The sequence below is a fragment of the Girardinichthys multiradiatus genome, chromosome 2, assembly GCF_021462225.1.
Source record: "Girardinichthys multiradiatus isolate DD_20200921_A chromosome 2, DD_fGirMul_XY1, whole genome shotgun sequence".
Taxonomy (NCBI): Eukaryota; Metazoa; Chordata; class Actinopteri; order Cyprinodontiformes; family Goodeidae; genus Girardinichthys; species Girardinichthys multiradiatus.
Genome location: NC_061795.1, coordinates 5,447,969 through 5,467,995, shown reverse-complemented (window position 1 = coordinate 5,467,995; position 20,027 = coordinate 5,447,969). Strand labels below are relative to the sequence as shown.

At 40.7% G+C, this 20,027-nt stretch overlaps 1 protein-coding gene across 1 annotated transcript in view; it reads left to right on the top strand.

Annotated features, from left to right (window-relative positions):
• The window catches only part of asz1 (ankyrin repeat, SAM and basic leucine zipper domain containing 1), an 81,089-nt gene that overhangs the window by 11,999 nt on the left and 49,063 nt on the right, over positions 1-20,027 (top strand). Inside the window, exon 4 of the mRNA XM_047384743.1 lies at positions 15,942-16,053. Within this exon, the coding sequence (XP_047240699.1) occupies positions 15,942-16,053 (112 nt within the window). The remainder of the gene's footprint in view (positions 1-15,941; positions 16,054-20,027) is intronic.

Below are 20,027 nucleotides of genomic sequence, written 5' to 3'. Positions count from 1 at the left end.
AACTGTTTGGTGTTTGTAAAAATGGTTTATAACAGCTTTTAGCCTAGATTGTAACGTTTTGTTACGTTTCGCTCATGTATGGCTCCAACAACTGCTGAAGTGTTTAATGCACCAACCAAACAAAAGGGGGAGAGAAGAGCTCCCATGATAAAAAGGAGATTTGGAGCTTTTATGGGGTGGAGGCATCAGGTGTCTGAACCAGCCAAGATCTGTACCTAGTTCTGAAGCACTGATCTAGAACAAACAAATGTTTACTGTAGGAATTAATTGTCACCGAAGTGAATTTTTTAAATAAAACTGAACTGAACTGAAATCCGTTGTCTGGGCTGCCCTGGCTTGAGCTGTTGGGACAACCAGAGGAGAAGCTGCTTTCCAAAAGGCTAAGTAAATGGAGGTATTGTTGAGCTAACCATACTATTGTTTTCTGCTGCCATCCTAAACCAGTTCCATTATTTCAATTCATAATCATACACAAGAAATTAATGGTAACATTTTAAGTCTGTTGGCATTATTCGGCTTTCACAAGCCCATAATACTGTCGAAGTTGAGATGTATCAATATTGAACTGACTGTTGAAATTTGTTTAGCCCCGCAGAAGCAGTATATGTGGTGGACACACATTTACAGATTATGCTTTGGTGAGACTTGGAGGACACACTGGGGAGCTGTTAATGATGTGAAACAACCACAGTACACACCAGAGACACACATGAACAATTAATATAGCCACGTATATTCAATCACATGAGTGATTATTAAAACATGCACAACGTGGGGCAAAAATACCTTTCATAACAATAGCCTTATTTGTTCTGTTTTGTGCTTTTATTATTTATTAGGAGTAGCTGTTGAGTCTGTTTTACACGCCTCATTTTGGAGCATCTCCAACTGACATTCCATGAAGTTACTGTCCTCCTCACATGTAGGCTGGAGTGCTGGGTACATGTATCGACCTATTTGTAAAATGTTTTTTGTGCTTGAATTTTATCAAGATGTTTTCAAGGTTTGGAAAGTATGAAGTCATTGAAAGTGCTTGATATTCTAACTGCACAGTTTTGTAATTAAGAGCACGAACAGTTTGATTAAAATCCTCAGTTTGATATTTTTATGTTAAAGGCACAAAATCCTCAGAAAGCCTCACTGCCGCTCAGAGAGGGTTTGCTCCTTTTCGTAATACCAGCGTGTGAGCAACAGACATCACCTGGTTAAAAGACCAGCCGCTGGACCAGCAACAATAAAACATTTTTATTGAAAACGCTAGTAAAGGGGGTTAGCTAATGGTTTAATTACGCAAAACTTTGCTGTGGCTTGGCGTTGTTCAGCCATGTCTGCCGTGCCTCTGATGTTTTTTTCTTGAATTTTACTTTGGGAAAAGTGTACGAACCCTGAATATTGATGGAAGGTCAGCTGGGATGGAAAACTACAGCTTAATCAAAATAGAATGTGATGATATATTCATGTTACCTGATTTTAAAATGAGACAAACTTGAGATTTTCTTTGCAGTTCAGATAAAACAGAAATGCTTGATTAGCAATCGCACAAATTTCCATAAAACTACCCGAATACCTGAACTTTGCAATTCAATTTAGTGTTTGCTATTCTCTTTTAATCTTGAATGTTAAGATGCATAGCACTAAATGTGCAACTGTGAAATAGATTTTATTTCGACTGTTTCTGCAACTTATGTAGTCAACCTTCCCTTCCATCCTTTATGGCAGACCGTCCCGTTTATTGATGGACCTGCCGTTTTCAGCAATAGCAACTTTTAACCATTCTGTAAACATCTTCCACAAGGCTTAGAAGTGTGTTCATAGTTAGATGAGAAAACCAGATTTACAGTCCTATCTCTAATTCACCCCAAATGTGTTCAAGACGGTTGAGGTCAGGTTGAGGCAGGCCAGTCAAATTTCTCCACACCAACCTTTATACACCTGCCGCCATGGAAGTGGTTGCAACACCAGGATTCATTGATTTGGTGGTGGGCCGCAATAGTTTTGGCATTATAGTGTATATGCTATATATGTTTTCTATTTCAAATCAATTGATTTATCATTTCAATTAGCACTCAGCAAAAGCCAGATGAAGTCTATGTTCAAAAGACTTTATCCTCAACAATTTATTTAGTTACACCATTTTACTTCATTGTCAGTAATTATAGCGACCAGTCCTGTTGGGTTGATTTTCCAGCTTGTGAGGACAGTCTGCTGGGCTTCCACTGTGTGCTCTCTGGTGTGGTCTTGGAGAAAGTAGCTGGTCTGGAGACCTGCACTTTTCACTTCCCAGTCTTCGATAAAATGTAGTCACACTCAAGTAGGTTTGGTTGGATCATATATCAGTGGTCAGTGTGAAGTGAGACAATTTTGGGGAACTGGGTGGCAAGACTCCACTTCTCCAGCATACCAGTTACCAACTTGCGGCACTTCTCACCTTTTCTCTCATACACACAGTTCTACACTCTCGCCATACTCTTTGCGGCGCTGTTGTAAATTTTGAAAAAAGATTGTAGTGCTCGAACCTTTTGTCAGGACTTGTTTTCGGCATTTTCTACAAAATACATCTTTCAGTTGTTCATCTGACATTCTGAATCCGAACCATCTCCAATTAACTGAGCCGTTGGTTCCCTTTTTGCACACCAGCTACTCTTCAACATGCTTTCCCGTGTTTTCCTCCCTCCGCTCCATCTTGTGGCTACTTGTGCTAAACTTTCTGTCCATTGGCTGTAACGATGAGGTGGGGTGAGTTCTGTTCAGAGGAGGAGGGAGGTGGTGCAATCAGCACAGATAAATGGGGAAGAAAGAGGAACGGATGGATCTAAAAATATAATTATAACGCATTGTGGACCATCTCGATACTATCATCATTTCATCTTATATCTCTTTTTAAAAAATCTGTATTTTTAAAAAAACAAACTCATGTTTTCCTATTATCTTAATATATCACTAAGCCCTAATCTGTTACATATCTGCGCAGAAGAATAACCTTCCGCACCGTGTCCTTCGTCTCCTTCGCACCGCGCTGCTCTGCTCCGCTCCTGAACTTACCTCTACGTAGGGATAACATGTAAATCGGCCGCTCCTATTGCAGAATCCACGTTCGGTGTGAACGCACCATAAGCACAGTAAGTTGTTAGAACAAAAGCTGGTACATTTATAAAAAAACTAAATCATTTGAATTTAAGTAGTTTCATTTTTTCTTATGCTTGCATTGATTGTCATATACAGGGCTTGGACAATGAAACTGAAACAGCTGGTTTTAGACTACAATAATTTATTAGTATGGTGTAGGGCCTCCTTTTGCAGCCAGTACAGCGTCAATTCGTCTTGGGAATAACATATACAAGTCCTGCACAGTGGTCAGAGGGATTTTAAGCCATTCGTCTTGCAGGATAGTGGCCAGGTCACTACGTGATACTGGTGGAGGAAAACGTTTCCTGACTCGCTCCTCCAAAACACCCCAAAGTGACTCAATAATATTTAGATCTGGTGACTGTTCAGGCCATGGGAGATGTTCAACTTCACTTTCATGTTCATCAAATCAATCCTTCACCAGTCTTGCTGTGTGTATTGGTGCATTGTCATCCTGATACACGGCACCGCCTTCAGGATACAATGTTTGAACCATTGGATGCACATGGTCCTCAAGAATGGTTCGGTAGTCCTTGGCAGTGACGCGCCCATCTAGCACAAGTATTGAGCCAAGGGAATGCCATGATATGGCAGCCCAAACCATCACTGATCCACCCCCATGCTTCACTCTGGGCATGCAACACTCTGGGTGGTACGCTTCTTTGGGGCTTCTCCACACCGTAACTCTCCCGGATGTGGGGAAAACAGTAAAGGTGGACTCATCAGAGAACAATACATGTTTCACATTGTCCACAGCCCAAGATTTGCGTTCCTTGCACCATTGAAACCGACGTTTGGCATGAGTGACAAAAAGTTTGGCTATTGCAGCCCGGCCGTGTATATTGACCCTGTGGAGCTCCCGACAGACAGTTCTGGTGGAAACAGGAGAGTTGAGGTGCACATTTAATTCTGCCGTGATTTGGGCAGTCGTGGTTTTATGTTTTTTTGGATACAATCCAGGTTAGCACCCGAACATCCCTTTCAGACAGCTTCCTCTTGCATCCACAGTTAATCCTGTTGGATGTGGTTCATCCTTCTTGGTGGTATGCTGACATTACCCTGGATACCGTGGCTCTTGATACATCACAAAGACTTGCTGTCTTGGTCACAGATGCGCCAGCAAGACGTGCACCAACAATTTGTCCTCTTTTGAACTCTGGTATGTCACCCATAATGTTGTGTGCATTTCAATATTTTGAGCAAAACTGTGCTCTTACCCTGCTAATTGAACCTTCACACTCTGCTCTTACTGGTGCAATGTGTAATCAATGAAGACTGGCTACCAGGCTGGTCCAATTTAGCCATGAAACCTCCCACACTAAAATGACAGGTGTTTCAGTTTCATTGTCCAACCCCTGTATGTTTTTGGCTTACCTACAAGGCTCCAGTAGAGCCGTCAGTCTCTGCAGTTTATCCCATTCTGGTGGTGTCAGCATTGCCATCTGTGTGGTTGGTCCAGGGTTGCTTTTACTGCTGCCTGGTTGCAGCTTAGACATTGGATCATGTTGTGTGGATTTCCAGTGTGTAGAAACATCCTGGATGAGCAGGTGGCTCTCTAAGGGCCACTTGCTGTATAGTTAGTTTGGTGGTGTTAGCTGGACCGTGCTTGAAATGGCAGACAATTTTGCGACACTTGGCCACAGCATTCATAACTCCATTGTCAGAAAGACTCACTGTGATGCTTCTTTGTGGGATATGAGCAAGGCATGGGTTCAAATGGTAGTATTTTAACCACCGCTATAATGTTGCATGCTCTGTCTGTCTCTATAGTTATTTTTTTTTCTATTGCCCACGTGTGCTATACTTTGAAACTGTTCTGCGCATGCTTCTGTAAAGTGCCGCTCCTGTTTTCATTACAGTCAAAGCCAAAAAAGTTTCCAAGCCTTTGTGATAAAAGTATTTAGTCAGCCATAGATTGTGCTAGTTCTCCTACTTAGAAAGATGAGGTGTAATTTTCATCATAGGTACACTTCAACCATGAAAGACAAAATCAAAAAAAAAAATCATGAAATCACATTGTAGGATTGTTAAATAAATAATTTATTTCTAAATTATGGTGGAAAATAAATATTTGGTCACCTACAAACAAGCAAGATGTCTGGCCCTCACAGACCTGAAACCTCTTCTTTAGGAAGCTCATCTGTCCTCCACTCGTTACCTGTATTCATGGCACCTGTTTGTTTATCTGTATAGAAGATAAATGTCCACAGCCTCAAACAGTCAGACTCCAAACTCAACCATGGCCAAGGCCAAGGAGCTGTCGAAGGACACCAGGAAGAAAATTGTAGACCTGCACCAAGTTGGGAAGAGTGAATCTACAATAGGCAAGCAGGTTGCTGTGAATAAATCAACTGTGGGAGCAATTGTATGAAAATGGAAGACATAAAAGACCATTGATAATCTCCCTAATCTCCCTCGATCTGTGTCCCCATGAAAGATCTCATCCTGTGTGGTCAAAATGATCATGAGAACTGTGAGCAAAAATCCCAGAACTACACGGAGGGACCTGAAGAATGACCCTGAGAGAGTTGGGACCAAAGTAACAAAGGCTACCATTAGTAACACACTACGCCGAGAGGGACTCAAATCCTACAGTGCCAGGCGTGTCCTCCTGCTTAAGCCAGTACCTGTCCAGGCCCATCAGACGTTTGCCAGAGAAGCATATGGATGATCCAGAAGAGGATCAGGAGAATATCATGTGGTCTGATGAAACCAAAATACAGGTCCTTCTCAAAAAATTAGCATATTGTGATAAAATTCATTATTTTCTATAATGTAATGATGAAAATTTAACATTCATATATTTTAGATTCATTGCACACTAACTGAAATATTTCAGGTCTTTCATTGTCTTAATACGGATGATTTTGGCATACAGCTCATGAAAACCCAAAATTCCTATCTCACAAAATTAGCATATCATTAAAAGGGTCTCTAAACGAGCTATGAACCTAATCATCTGAATCAACGAGTTAACTCTAAACACCTGCAAAAGATTCCTGAGGCCTTTAAAACTCCCAGCCTGGTTCATCACTCAAAACACCAATCATGGGTAAGACTGCCGACCTGACTGCTGTCCAGAAGGTCACTATTGACACCCTCAAGCAAGAGGGTAAGACACAGAAAGAAATTTCTGAACGAATAGGCTGTTCCCAGAGTGCTGTATTAAGGCACCTCAGTGGGAAGTCTGTGGGAAGGAAAAAGTGTAGCAGAAAACGCTGCACAACGAGAAGAGGTGACCGGACCCTGAGGAAGATTGTGGAGAAGGGCCGATTCCAGACCTTGGGGGACCTGCGGAAGCAGTGGACTGAGTCTGGAGTAGAAACATCCAGAGCCACCGTGCACAGGCGTGTGCAGGAAATGGGCTACAGGTGCCGCATTCCCCAGTCCTGGGCTACAGAGAAGCAGCACTGGACTGTTGCTCAGTGGTCCAAAGTACTTTTTTCGGATGAAAGCAAATTCTGCATGTCATTCGGAAATCAAGGTGCCAGAGTCCAGAGGAAGACTGGGGAGAAGGAAATGCCAAAATGCCAGAAGTCCAGTGTCTAGTACCCACAGTCAGTGATGGTCTGGGGTGCCGTGTCAGCTGCTGGTGTTGGTCCACTGTGTTTTATCAAGGGCAGGGTCAATGCAGCTAGCTATCAGGAGATTTTGGAGCACTTCATGCTTCCATCTGCTGAAAAGCTTTATGGAGATGAAGATTTCATTTTTCAGCACGACCTGGCACCTGCTCACAGTGCCAAAACCACTGGTAAATGGTTTACTGACCATGGTATCACTGTGCTCAATTGGCCTGCCAACTCTCCTGACCTGAACCCCATAGAGAATCTGTGGGATATTGTGAAGAGAACGTTGAGAGACTCAAGACCCAACACTCTGGATGAGCTAAAGGCCGCTATCGAAGCATCCTGGGCCTCCATAAGACCTCAGCAGTGCCACAGGCTGATTGCCTCCATGCCACGCCGCATTGAAGCAGTCATTTCTGCAAAAGGATTCCCGACCAAGTATTGAGTGCATAACTGTACATGATTATTTGAAGGTTGACGTTTTTTGTATTAAAAACACTTTTCTTTTATTGGTCGGATGAAATATGCTAATTTTGTGAGATAGAAATTTTGGGTTTTCATGAGCTGTATGCCAAAATCATCCGTATTAAGACAATAAAAGACCTGAAATATTTCAGTTAGTGTGCAATGAATCTAAAATATATGAATGTTAAATTTTCATCATGACATTATGGAAAATAATGAACTTTATCACAATATGCTAATTTTTTGAGAAGGACCTGTAGAACGTTTTGGCACAAACTCAACCCGTCGTGTTTGGAGGAAGAAGAATGCCAAGTTGCATCCCAAGAACAACATGCCTACTGTGACGCATGGGGGTGGAAACATCATGCTTTGGGGCTGTTTATCTGCAAAGGGGACAGGACGACTGATCCATGTTAAGGGAAGAATGAATGGGGCCATATATCGTGAGATTTTAAGCCAAAACCTCCTTCCATCAGTGAGAGCATTAAATATGGAACATAGCTAGGTCTTCCAGCTTGACAATGATCCCAAACACACTGCTCACGCAACGGAGTGGCTCCGTAAAAAGCATTTCAAGGTCCTGGAGTGGCCTAGGCAGTCTTCAGACCTCAACCCCATAGAAAATTTGTGGAGGGAGTTTGAAAGTCCCTGTTGCCTAGCAACAGCCCCAAAACATTACTGCTCTAGAGGAGCATGGAGGAATGGGCCAAAATACCAGCTACACTGTGTGCAAACCTGGTGAAGACATACAGGAAACGTTTGACCTTTGTCATTGCCAACAAAGGTTACGCTACAAAGTATTGAGTTGAATTTTTGATGTTGACCATATACTTATTTTCCACCACAATTTACAAATAAGTTCTTTAACAATCCTACAATTTTTTTTCATTTTGTCTCATAGTTTAAAGTGTACCTATGAGGAAAATTACAGACCTCATCTTTCAAAGTAGGAGAACTTGCACAATCAGTGTTACTCTCAGAGGTCTACTAGTCTGCTGTGATGGCAACATACTCAGATGTTGTCCTGCTGTTCAGCTTCCTTATGTGGTTTATAGAGTTTGTGAATTTAAGTTATTACTGTAGCCCTTGACGCTTGCAGAAAGTGTTGCCAGTTGTAGCTTTCAAAGCTTCTGTGATGCCCCTGTCCTCAACTATATTAATGGGTGTACAATCCATGGTAATTCATTTTACTATAGTTGCAGTCAGCTTGTCAGGGGTAGATTTATTTTAATACACTGCGTTCCCTGAGGGCTGTCTAGCGCAGACCGGAAGAACTGCCTGAAGCGCCGCAAGCTCCTTCAAACACATAGCTGGGGTTGAGATGGTACTTTAAATTCGAGGTGCTTTGTTCAAATGAAAATTCCTTTCTGCAGTATTTGCAAATAGCAGCGTATTTAACAGTCTATCTTGGTTATTTTTAAATTCAAATTTACCAACAAGATGACCAACAGATTCTTCCTCCATCTTAAAATATCGTGTGCCTGCCAGGGCCCAACGAATTGTGGGAAATACTGAGGATCAATAAGCGTGAAATACATTAAAGAAATGAATCAATTTAATTTTACAAAAGAATTGATGTGCATTAACATGATTAAACATAAAATATAGCCTTCCTCCAACACCATTCAGTTTTCTCATGTGGCCCATTTGAAAAAAGTATTGCCCTTCCCTGCTGTAAATGCAAGTACTCTAAGCACGTCAAGGTAACACTGTTTTGTTATCAGTTGAAACTAAACAACTGCCATGTTTATTGCTTTTTACTGCTTTTTAAGTTTAAACGCTTAACACACGGGCGGCTTGTTTGGTAGTTTAGTGGATTTACTCACTTCTTAAACAGATGTTTGTACATGTTTAGAATTTTTGGTCTTTAAAATTAAACAGCTACAGACACAACAACTAGGTATTTCATTTTTTCCTTTGTTTTTTTCTACCTATACATTAAAGGGTTGTTTGTAAATAGTACACATTGTTAAATAATACCAGCCATTGTAAATCACTTTCAATAAATTGACATAAACTGGTTGCGTGACTGATTTTCTGTACAGAAGCGATCTTTAAAATCATAAATCTGCTAAGGATTCTGGCTGAAATAAAGTGTTAGGGCTGCTAGTTTATAACTCTTCAAACTTTAATAAATCCCATACCTCTTCACCTTTCTGATGATCTCTGTTGCATTGATGCCAAGCTACCTTTTCCCTGGACACATCATTTTTTATTTCTCCAACTGCTGTTGCCAAGCATCAGAGAACCAATCAGACCAATGCACCAATTCTCCCATCTGCCATTACTTAAAGGCGGTGACGCCAAAGAAGAATATTTGGAGAAACACTCTGCTAATCCCCCGAGTTGTTTTTAGTTGATGCACATTGCACTTTCATCTCAAAGAAGGAACAATTGAAAGCAGTAACAGGATCTTGATCAGTCTGTGAATAGAAAGTCTTAGTAGTTTTTGAATATACATGTTTATTTTGGTCCTTATTGGGACATTGTATTGATTTTCAATCATTTGCGTAGCTTAACCAAGATCTTGGTCTCATGGGTGTTCTCCCACTTAGTTATTTTACTACAATTATTATTAAACTGGATCAGTCGAATTAATGTGGGAAATACTGAGGTTAAATAAGACAGCAATGTTATCAACTGGAATTGTCGTTTGTCTTAATAATCCACAACCATTCATCCAATTCTTATTAGATTTGTAATCCTAAACGACAGAGCTTATGAGCGTGCTGTTTTACGCCACCCCTGAGACGGCCAGTTCTCTAGGTCAACTCATGCCGTATGTTTACATCAACATGTCATTAAATGTAAACAGTCCAAATAAGTCTGTCAAAGCAGAAAGCCACCACAGAAAAAAAGATGTCTGCTCAACAACCTTGTTGGTAAAAAAGGAGGGAATTGAGGTAAACTGGGAGGAACCGTGTGCCGATGGTGCCAGCTGAAGTTCTCACTACAATGCGGTCCTTTCAACTGGAGCTTTTCGGATGGAACCGACTGGAACTGACTGACAGTTCGGGTGTTTAATAGTAATCCCTGAGCCGTCTTATCCTTATGTTGCTCTGATATAGAAAATTCCCCTAAACTGTGGCTTTCATTTGCAGCTAGGAGCTGATTTCAGAATGTAATCAGTGCTGTGGACGGCACCCTGCTATTTCCATGAGCAGACTTCTATTCTGATCTCAAGCCATTAAGCACTCATGTAGATCGCCCATTGAAAGGGGGCTATGATGATAGAATGAAAAAATATGAAATGCTATTTTTGCCAGTCTGTCCCTTTGTGTCCCTGATGCAAGGGCAGTTTCTGTTTGGACTGGCAATGTGATAAACTGCCCAAAGCGGCATTTCATCAAGGGCAGCACGAGCCCCTGCTCCCGTATAGCCTGTCTGGCCTACAAATTACTTTCCTATCGCCTGCTTGCCCTCCGCCAGGTGTAGTGGGGTGTAGCTTGCTGCTGAAACCTGACACATAGTTTGTGAAAGAAGGGGGGGCGATTTTTTTCATTTCCCTTGCTGGGCCAGGAAGGCATCTAGTGCCCCCTTTCCACTGGTTCTATTTATGTTTCACAGCGTTAATCAACTTGATCTCTCTACTCGGAATGAAACCTGTTGTGTTATTGAACCACTGACGGCTGGAGCTATGGCTCGAAACCCCGCCTCCAAATGTCAGTGTAGTGTGGTGTGCTGCCATTAATATTACTGTTTGACAGTGTCACATTAAAGTAATCTGCGTGAAACGGTAAAAATAATAAATAGAAGATAAAAACATTAATAACATACAAATAATGTTTGTATTATTGTAAATGAAAGAATGTCTTGTATATGTTTTTTATTTTTCATGCATAAAATGATCCACTGGGATAATTATCTGGACCACAGCCTAGCCAGAACTTTTAAATAAAGGCTTAGGGGTCCTATATGAGGGGGATGGCAGGAGAAGCAGAGAGGAGAGATGCTGCTGTCTCGACTGGTGAAGCTGCAGAGTTTGCCTGAAGAAGTTATAATTTTGGCCTCTATGAGGATGTTTTTGCATCAGCCATGGGAATAACAAGGACTTTAAAGTGCAAAACTGCGGATTTGTGAGCGTGATGAAGTTGGGTTTAGGTTGGATATTGGATATTTGTGCTCCACGGATTCAGTTAGGTCTTCTCGTTTGATCCGATGACGACAGTCTGATCATGGGCAGCTGCTCTTTGCCTGCTCCCTCCTCCTGCAGACGGGTGGCTGACGTCTGCTCAAGGACCGTCAATATTTTTCTGAACCAAATGCGCTCTGTCATGGTGGTATTGTTTTGTGTTTTCGGTGAAATGTTTGTGCATCTGAACAGCTGATTTTATGTTCGATCAGCTGGTTTAGGTTGATATTAAATACAGCGCCCTGCCTGACCACAGGGGTTGCTTGCCCATGGCACCACACAGACTAGAACTGTCCCTGCCCTGACGTGTTATCTGGGAACATTCAGATGGTTGCAAACTTCCCCAGATTCAAGTTAGAAGCTTCAACAAAAGATGTACATTGATATATTGATAGCTGAAATAAATTAGTTCAAGTCCACTGAAATCAGTCACACAGGCAGTTATACTGTGTGACTAATTTCTTATGCTCCCACGCTTGAGACAGGTGAAGGAAACAATTAAACAAGAGAATGACGTGTGGTGACGTTCTCATGGCGTTAGTCCAAGCTGTGAGCCTGGCTGCAGGAATGCAGGAGTGATTGATAACGATCCCCACGATGCTTTCCTACCTTCCCACCAGTTGTCAGTTTATTTACTCCAGTTCTTGTTAGACGCAAGTTAGGCAGTGTGGTTTACAGAAACTTGCTCAAAATGTAAATAAATTCACAAACAGATATAGAGCCAAACATACACAGCTGCAAAGACACAGGAATCTACACACAGATGTAGGCTCACATGTAGGAGTCTCATACACATTTAGAAGCACTCCGTGATCCACGCAGTTTAGTTGCTCTGACTGTGCCGGAACTAAAAGAAATTAAAGGTAACTGCATACCATTGATATAACTGTTCAGAAGTTTGACTTGTATGTAGGCTGGCACACCTTCTGGTGTCTGAAACTGTTGACCTTTCTAAACACCTTCTTTCCAAATAAAAATTCATTTTGCAAAGAAAAATATGTTCATTTGAAATCCGAGTTGCGGATTAAGAAAAGTACACACATTTATGGACTCTGCTGAGTTTATTTTTTAAATCTTGAACCCATGTGTTTGTAGAGTTTTCAGCTTTAGTTTCCCGATGGGTTTTTATTGCTGTGCAATTTTTGTTTAACTCCTGTAGTGTTATTCCAGTAATCTGTTTTAATGTTGCCAGTTTGGATTAATTGTCTGATGTATACTATATTGCCAAAAGTATTGGGTCACACCACCGAATCAATGAATTGGTATTACGTTTTTAACAGTGCAAAACAAACAAAACATGCCAATCTGAGCTTTGCATCAATTTCCGCCTGAAATTACATAACGTAAATAAATCAAATGTATCTCCACTGTTACGAAGTCTAAATGCGAACTTTTGGTACTTTTTTGTAAAGTTAAGACATAAAAGAATATCTTTCTACTGGCACCACTATTGCAACGGTTACTATGTCTGATTTATTTGTGATTAAACAGAAAAAAAATTAAGTTTGAGCATAGCCAATATTTTTCACTAAATGAACATTGCAAAACACCATGAAAATCAATTTGAAATCCTAGGAAAAGCCTCGGATTGTATTCATCAACATCTTGACCATAACTGCAGCAAATTTGGACTGAATCAGTTGAAGCGGTTTCACCGGTACAGTGAAACTGCGAATGGCTCATTAAATCAGTTATGGTTCCTTTGATCGCTCTACTGTTACTTGGATAACTGTGGCAATTCTAGAGCTAATACACTAAAAGACCAAAGGACTTTCCTGGTATGAATACAATCACACCAGGAAAGTCCTTTGGTCCACTTGTTTGGTCCGGACCAAAAGCTAACTTTATTTTTTTCATTTGGTGCGGTTTGTTTTCACATTGTATTTTTGCAAGTGAACTATTACTGTAAACAAAGCCACGCGGGTGACGATCATGGCTCCCATTGGACAGAAATGACAGGGGCGGGACAGAGCACAGACTCGGAAATGTAGGAAAACAGCTGTAGACGTGCTGCGTGCAGCACCTCTGTTCTGCATATTTAACAACAGTGTCTTCAGTCAGAGGCTTCTTCAGATCTGCTGTAAAACGGAGCGTACAGGAGGTCCTTCCTGCCCACAGCCATCAGCATCTACAACGGCTCTTTGAGGAAACCCTCATAATGAGCTACAACATTTAATTTCCCTTTGGGATTAATAAAGTATTTTTGAATTGAATTGAATTATGCCGTTATTACAGCTGCAATATTATTGTGAGGGTCAAGAGCAGCTCATTCAACACAGATTTTGAGACGTTCCATTTATAATTTTGGAACCCCATCGGAGAACGCGTGCTGAACGCCGACGTTCTCTACGTGCCGTGTCCCACAACAAGCCGGTAGCGTTGCTAAGCAACACACAGCTTATCAGGTATGATTACCTTACAACACACACCTTTGTTACCGGCTACGGTGGCTTTTTATGTCCAAAGAGATTTTTGTAGTTGGTTCGGATCGGGGCCGGTTTGTATTCAGACCATAAGCGAACCGCACCAGAGTCCGTTTGGAAGAGGACCGAGACCACCTCAAAAGTGGGTCTCGGTCCGGTTGTTTGGTCCGGACCAGGGTTCGCTTGAGTGTATTCACACCTGCACAAAAGGTCCGGACCAAGGGGGGAAACGAACTCGGGTCCGTTTAAAGCGGACCAAAAGTGGCAAGTGTGAATACACCCCCAAGACTTGGGCTACGTCTTGCATTCATACCAAATATGTGACTTGGGATGGGTAACTTTCACATTTGAACCGATACCCGGTACATGGGAAGTGATGCCGGAACTCAACGGTACCAATTTCTGCTATTTTTGTCTGTGTTTTTGTGGTTTTAAATGTTAATTTGTTTAATAATAAAATCAGAAAACTTTTCAATTTAACATATTTCTCAATATATAAACTTCAATGAATATATCAAAACAACATCCAGTTGTTTGTATTGTAACATCTCTGTTGTTTCAAACATTTCTTCTCCCAACGGATGCAGGGGTTCTAGCTGTAGATCTGAGTCTGACGAAAATTTTTTCTTCAGCCTTGAGAAAAATCTTGTGCTTAACCAGGAGCTTCCTCAGATTAGAAGTATTCCTGCCACTGGCCTTGCACTTCACATCACAAATATTGCAGCGAGTTTAATCTGCATCGCATTTCAGTTCCAGACTCCTCTGGAACCTCTGGAGATCATTGTGGAAAGAAGGATTCTTCATAAAATGAAGAACATTATGGAGAACCCTGAGCATCCTCTTCATCAGACTGTCCTACAACAACAGAGTGTCTTCAGTCAGAGGCTTCTTCAGATCTGATGTAAGACGGAGCGCTACAGGAGATCCTTCCTGCCCACAGCCATCAGCATCTACAACGGCTCTTTGAAGAAACCTTCATAATGAGCTACAACAACATTTAATTTCCCTTTGGGATTAATAAAGTATTTTTGAATTGAATTGAATTTTGAAAAGTGGAGCCATACTTTCAGGTGCTTTCTATTAGCCATGCTTTGTTGACGGTACCAGCGGCTGCTGATGTCATTACGCTCTTGTGTGTGCAAGGCTGTGTTCATGTCCGGCATGGAAAATCACCCACTCTTCCGCTCCCTCAGTGTCACAATGATGGGTTTAGTTACCAAAACATGCTACCGTTTGATTTTACGTGAATCGATATTAGGTAGTACCGACGGAATTAAATCGGTACCTATAAAAGTAAAGAATTCAGTACCCATCCCTATATGTGATGCAATTTCTTTAAACGATCTTTTTCATGTGGCTGCACGGTGGCGCACTTGGTAGCACTGTTGCCTTCCAGCAAGAAGGTCCTGGGTTCGATTCCCGGCCTGGGGTCTTTCTGCATGGAGTTTGCATGTTCTCCCCGTGCATGAGTGGGTTCTCTCTGGGTACTCTGGCTTCCTCCCACAGTCCAAAGACATGCCTGTTAGGTTAATTGGTCTCTCTAAATTGCCCTTAGGTGTATGAGTGTGTGTATGGTTGTTTGTGTGTTGCCCTGCGATGGACTGGCGACCTGTCCAGGGTGTACCCCGCCTCCCGCCCATAGACTGCTGGAGATAGGCACCAGCTCCCCCGCGACCCACTATGGAATAAGCGGTAGAAAATGACTGAAACCTGCTGGTTATTTAAAATGTAGCAGCCAAGGTGCTGATGGGTACCTCTGTGAGAAACTGGATTCTCTTAACTGTCTATTAATCTACAAATTTATTTAAATTCTGATTATTTATAAGTCCCTCAGCGCCTTGGCCCCATTTTAGATGAAACGAGACATTAGTCGTTACCACCCCACCTGATACTTGGTTCACAATGTGAAACAAAACCTTTAGTCTCCCGGATCCTTTGCTCTGTAATGAGGTCCCTGCCTGCTGCAGGATGCTCATTCACTCTCTGTCTAACAGTTTGAGAGGGCTTACATTAAAATTTTTGATGTATCAGTATGATACTTGTTTTATGGTATCATGTATTGATATTTATCAGTTTTTTATCATTTGCATATCATTTTATTTTTTTACCAGCACTGTTAACTTTTATGGATTCTCTTTATTTGTTTTACTATCTTTCTTTTTTTACAATCAGTATAATAAATCTATAATTTAGATAGTAGTCTGATCAAGGTTATGTTCTTCTCCACAGATAACTGGACTGTGCTCATGGCCAGTTGTACTGCATCTGCCAGTGAAGACAAAATAGTACATTGTGTTGAGCTTCTGCTTTCCAGGTCCGCCAATCCCAACATGGTGGACAGGTGAGGGGAAAACTTCTTTCAGTCAAAATATTTAAGGGATTTCAACACAGTATGTACAGTTGTAACCCTTTTTGAAGTAGGTTTAAATAAAGCCACTTCAGACCTCAAGCAATACGAAAAAGGTGCTGGATCAAATTTCCTTTGATGGTTCTTGTAATGTTTCCCTGCCATGTGGTAGCATTATGCACCACTGTACTCTATACAGCGTGTTTGTATCTGGGTGTTTTGTTTGGAATGTCCTGTTATGGCATGTGCTTGCACAGGAGGGCCCAGACAGACATACAAACAGAGTGTAAAGAGTGGTGCTCAGGGAGAGAAAAGAAAGCTGCTTTTAAAAACCAGTCATGTACACTGTTTGAGTTTGAACCTTTTTAAATTACTTTTCAAATATTTAGAAATGTGTGCCCATCTATGATTGTAGTGTTTGTAGTATAGTGCATTAGTACTTTGACTAGCATACAACAGACATTAGCTTGTTGCTGGACTCTTCAGTATATTTATAATGACAGCAAAGATGTAAGGTTTTGGAGAAAAGGGAAAAAGCTAAAATTCTTTGGCCGGACCAACTGTTAATACCAAAGACTATTTCTAGGAAAGTTTCAATTTGTGCAGTTTTGTCAACCTGGGTCGAGCATAACTGACCTTTTGATAAATATGTTCACATACATAAGACCTGAAGTACAATTGCTCTCAAAATATTTTGCATAAGTTGCAAAGACATTTTATTTAAAAGGTAATCACCACCACCACTGAGGTACAGTTCACTCTTGCTACATAATAGGTTTGTAACAGTTTGTATCATAATTGTATACAACTTTATCGCAGTAATCAATATTATCACAGATTGCTACTGTGTATTCCAAGCAGTATTACTGGGCAGCATTACTAGCTGCACTTATTGTACCTGACAGTTGGTATGAGGTTCTCATGCTAAAACTGATTTCTCCAAAAATCGAAAAATTCTTAGTTTTGTTTTCACCTCTCCAAAGAACATTGTTCAAGAAATCTTGTGCTTCATTCAGATGTAACATAACAAAACTATTTCATACTGCTAATACATTAGACAAAGGCTACTTTCACACTGCAGGCAAATGTGGCCCAAATTGGCCTTTTTTTTTTTTTGTTGGGTTTTTTTGTCCATATGTGACCTGTATTCAACTTTTTCATGGCAGTCAAGACAGCCCAATTCCGATCTTTTCACCTTCAAAAAAATCTGAGTTGTGCCACTTCCATATGTGGTACCAAATTGGATGGCTTGGACTACGCATCACCCAGACTTCTCACCCAGACAATTGTTAATAGTTATGCTCTCTTTTGTCTTATCTTTCTTCATCTTATGATGTGGTCAAAATATTGTATGCTCCTATTGCTAAACAACCTAATATTAACACAGAGACTCCGAGATCCATTACTTCTGTAAACCGTTTGCTGCTGTGTGACGTCTACATGTTCCTTTTGGGTCGTAAACCGTTCAGACTGAAGTCTGATTGTGGCCGTATTTTATAAGTAGTTAAACAACCACGGAGAAAAAAAAACAACGCTATAACATCCACCATTTACAAGATCTGTAAACTCATGGATTCAAAATAGTTTGGAAATCACCCTAGAAGCCTTCAGCCAGGTTAATGGGCTGTAAAAGTTGCTGATAAGGTCATTGCTGATGTCTTTGATCCTTTCAGAACATGCTCCATACAGCAAAATGCTGATAATTCCTGTTTTTATACAGATGGCCACACTTAATCAAGTTGGTGTTATTAGCAACACTTGGCTGTTTCTTTATATATTGTATAAAACCAGCAACAGTGTGTTTAGCTTTTCCTGTGAATGTATTGAAGTGATCTAGACATGCTTTTACTGTAGTCAACGACCAAAGGTAACTCAAAATACGGCCTCTGCAGCTGTATTTCTCAACCAAAAGGCTTTTTCAGGCTTTGGCTACACATCCACACAGACTTGTATATAACTAAATGAATGAATTCAAATGACAATGAAAGTGTTGAATCAATCTAAAGTTATATATCTACTGTCCTGCTTCAGTAAAGACTTCCAAAAAATGTAATCCTGTGTAACAAAATGAAGCCAGATTGTTTTTAAAACTCTTTTAATGGTACCATCTGTGAATTTTTGCTTTATCACATAGTGTTGATGCAGCCCCCAGTGGCTTTCTTGTTTACCTTCCCCTTATCCTCTGTTACTCTGTCACTGCCAGTGCAGCATTGCAAACAGGGCTCACGCCACCTGAAACCCCTGATGACGAACATAGACGCCCTCTAGCTTTAGGAAATTGATTAGTTCCTTTCCAGACAAAATATTTGAAGCAAAGTAATGAGCCACAGAAGGTTGCAGAAAAGAAGAAGAGGAGGTGAGGGAAGCAGTCCCCCAATCCCAAGATGAAGCATAACGTGAGGTTTATGTGGGTATGAAGTACAGACCCGTTCCTCTTCCTCAGCTCCTCTTACGTCTGTATTTCAGACTAGTGATTAACACCAGCTGCTCATCCTCCCGCTTTAGTGTAAACCGGAATACACCGTTGTTTTTTTTTAAAGCTGAGAAATGTGGACGCACAATGTGGGGTCCATTGAATTTATGTCCTACTTTTTAAAATTTATTTTACCTTCCTTATCTGTTCTTCATCATCCGTCTTCATTTGTTTTCTTACTGTCCGGTCTTTATTGGATGTTCCTGGTAAGGGATGCTGAAACCTCCAGGCTTCAGCATCTTCAGTATCTCCAGACAGAGAATAAGTAGTTGCATACAAAAATCCATGATCATTCAAAAATATTTGAGGGGGGAGGGGGCAGTGTCTCTTTAGCAGATATAAAGTATAGTTTTTTCCTTGAATGAATGGTAAATGAACTGAATTTATATAGCGCTTTACACTAGAGCCACATTCACCCAGTCGCACTAAAAAAACATCTACATGTGGCAGGAGGAAGCTGTAATCGAATCTGCAACTTTCACATTGCAAGACAACTACTCTCCCCACTGAGCTACAGTTAATTACCCTGTTCAGACCTGAAACATTGATGAAAATCAGGACCGGTTCTAGGCATGCATATATGAGGGAGCATCATCATGGATTCACATTATGCTCCAGCATGTTTATTGTTGTTGATTAGTGTTTTCTTTATGGGATTGGGGTAAACTGTACTGTGCAATTTGCCAGACTACACTGGTTTTCTCCCAGTTGGGCTTCTTTTGAACATATTAGGCTGGAAAGAAAATACCCTTGGGCAGCTTGTTAAAATTTGGGCTGCTTCTCACAACATTTGGAGTGTTTTTAGTAATTATTCATATGAAAATAGTTGTCAATAGTGGCAGAAAAGTAAAAACCAAGTTAAAAACCAGTTAATCAACTGTCACTGTGAAATAATATTGGTCAATTGTAAACGCCCAAAATGCTGTTAAGAGTTCATCTAATATACACTGAGGTGCAGCCTTAACTTTGTTAAGCTTTGACTTGATGTTGAGAGACAGCATCATGCTGAAGGGGAAAATACAAAAGATATTTAGAAAGCTAAAACCAGACCAGAAAATGCACATACATTTCTGGAGGCAGGTGCTTAGGCCTAAAAAAATGGCATCGATTGCAAAATTTGTTTATAAAATTAAAATACAAAACTGGATATATTTATGCTTTTATAGCCTCCCTTTTCTTGGAATTATGCGAAGTTGTAAATGAAATAAATCAATGTTCTGCTATGCATCATAATCAAAAGAGACTCCCTGAATCAGGTGAGAAAACATTAAACATTATATAACTGTTTTCTGGCAGAGTTAAAACATGACAGTAATAATAAACTAATAAAGCATTACCAATATCAATATAACTCACCACACGTTCATGTAGCTCAACTTAAGAACCACCTTTCATTTCAAATCACAAACCTTAGGTAGTTAATGTTAAAATTGGGTCTATTATTATGCTAATAAATCAGACAGACAGCTAAGCAACATTTTCCTATTTATTCATC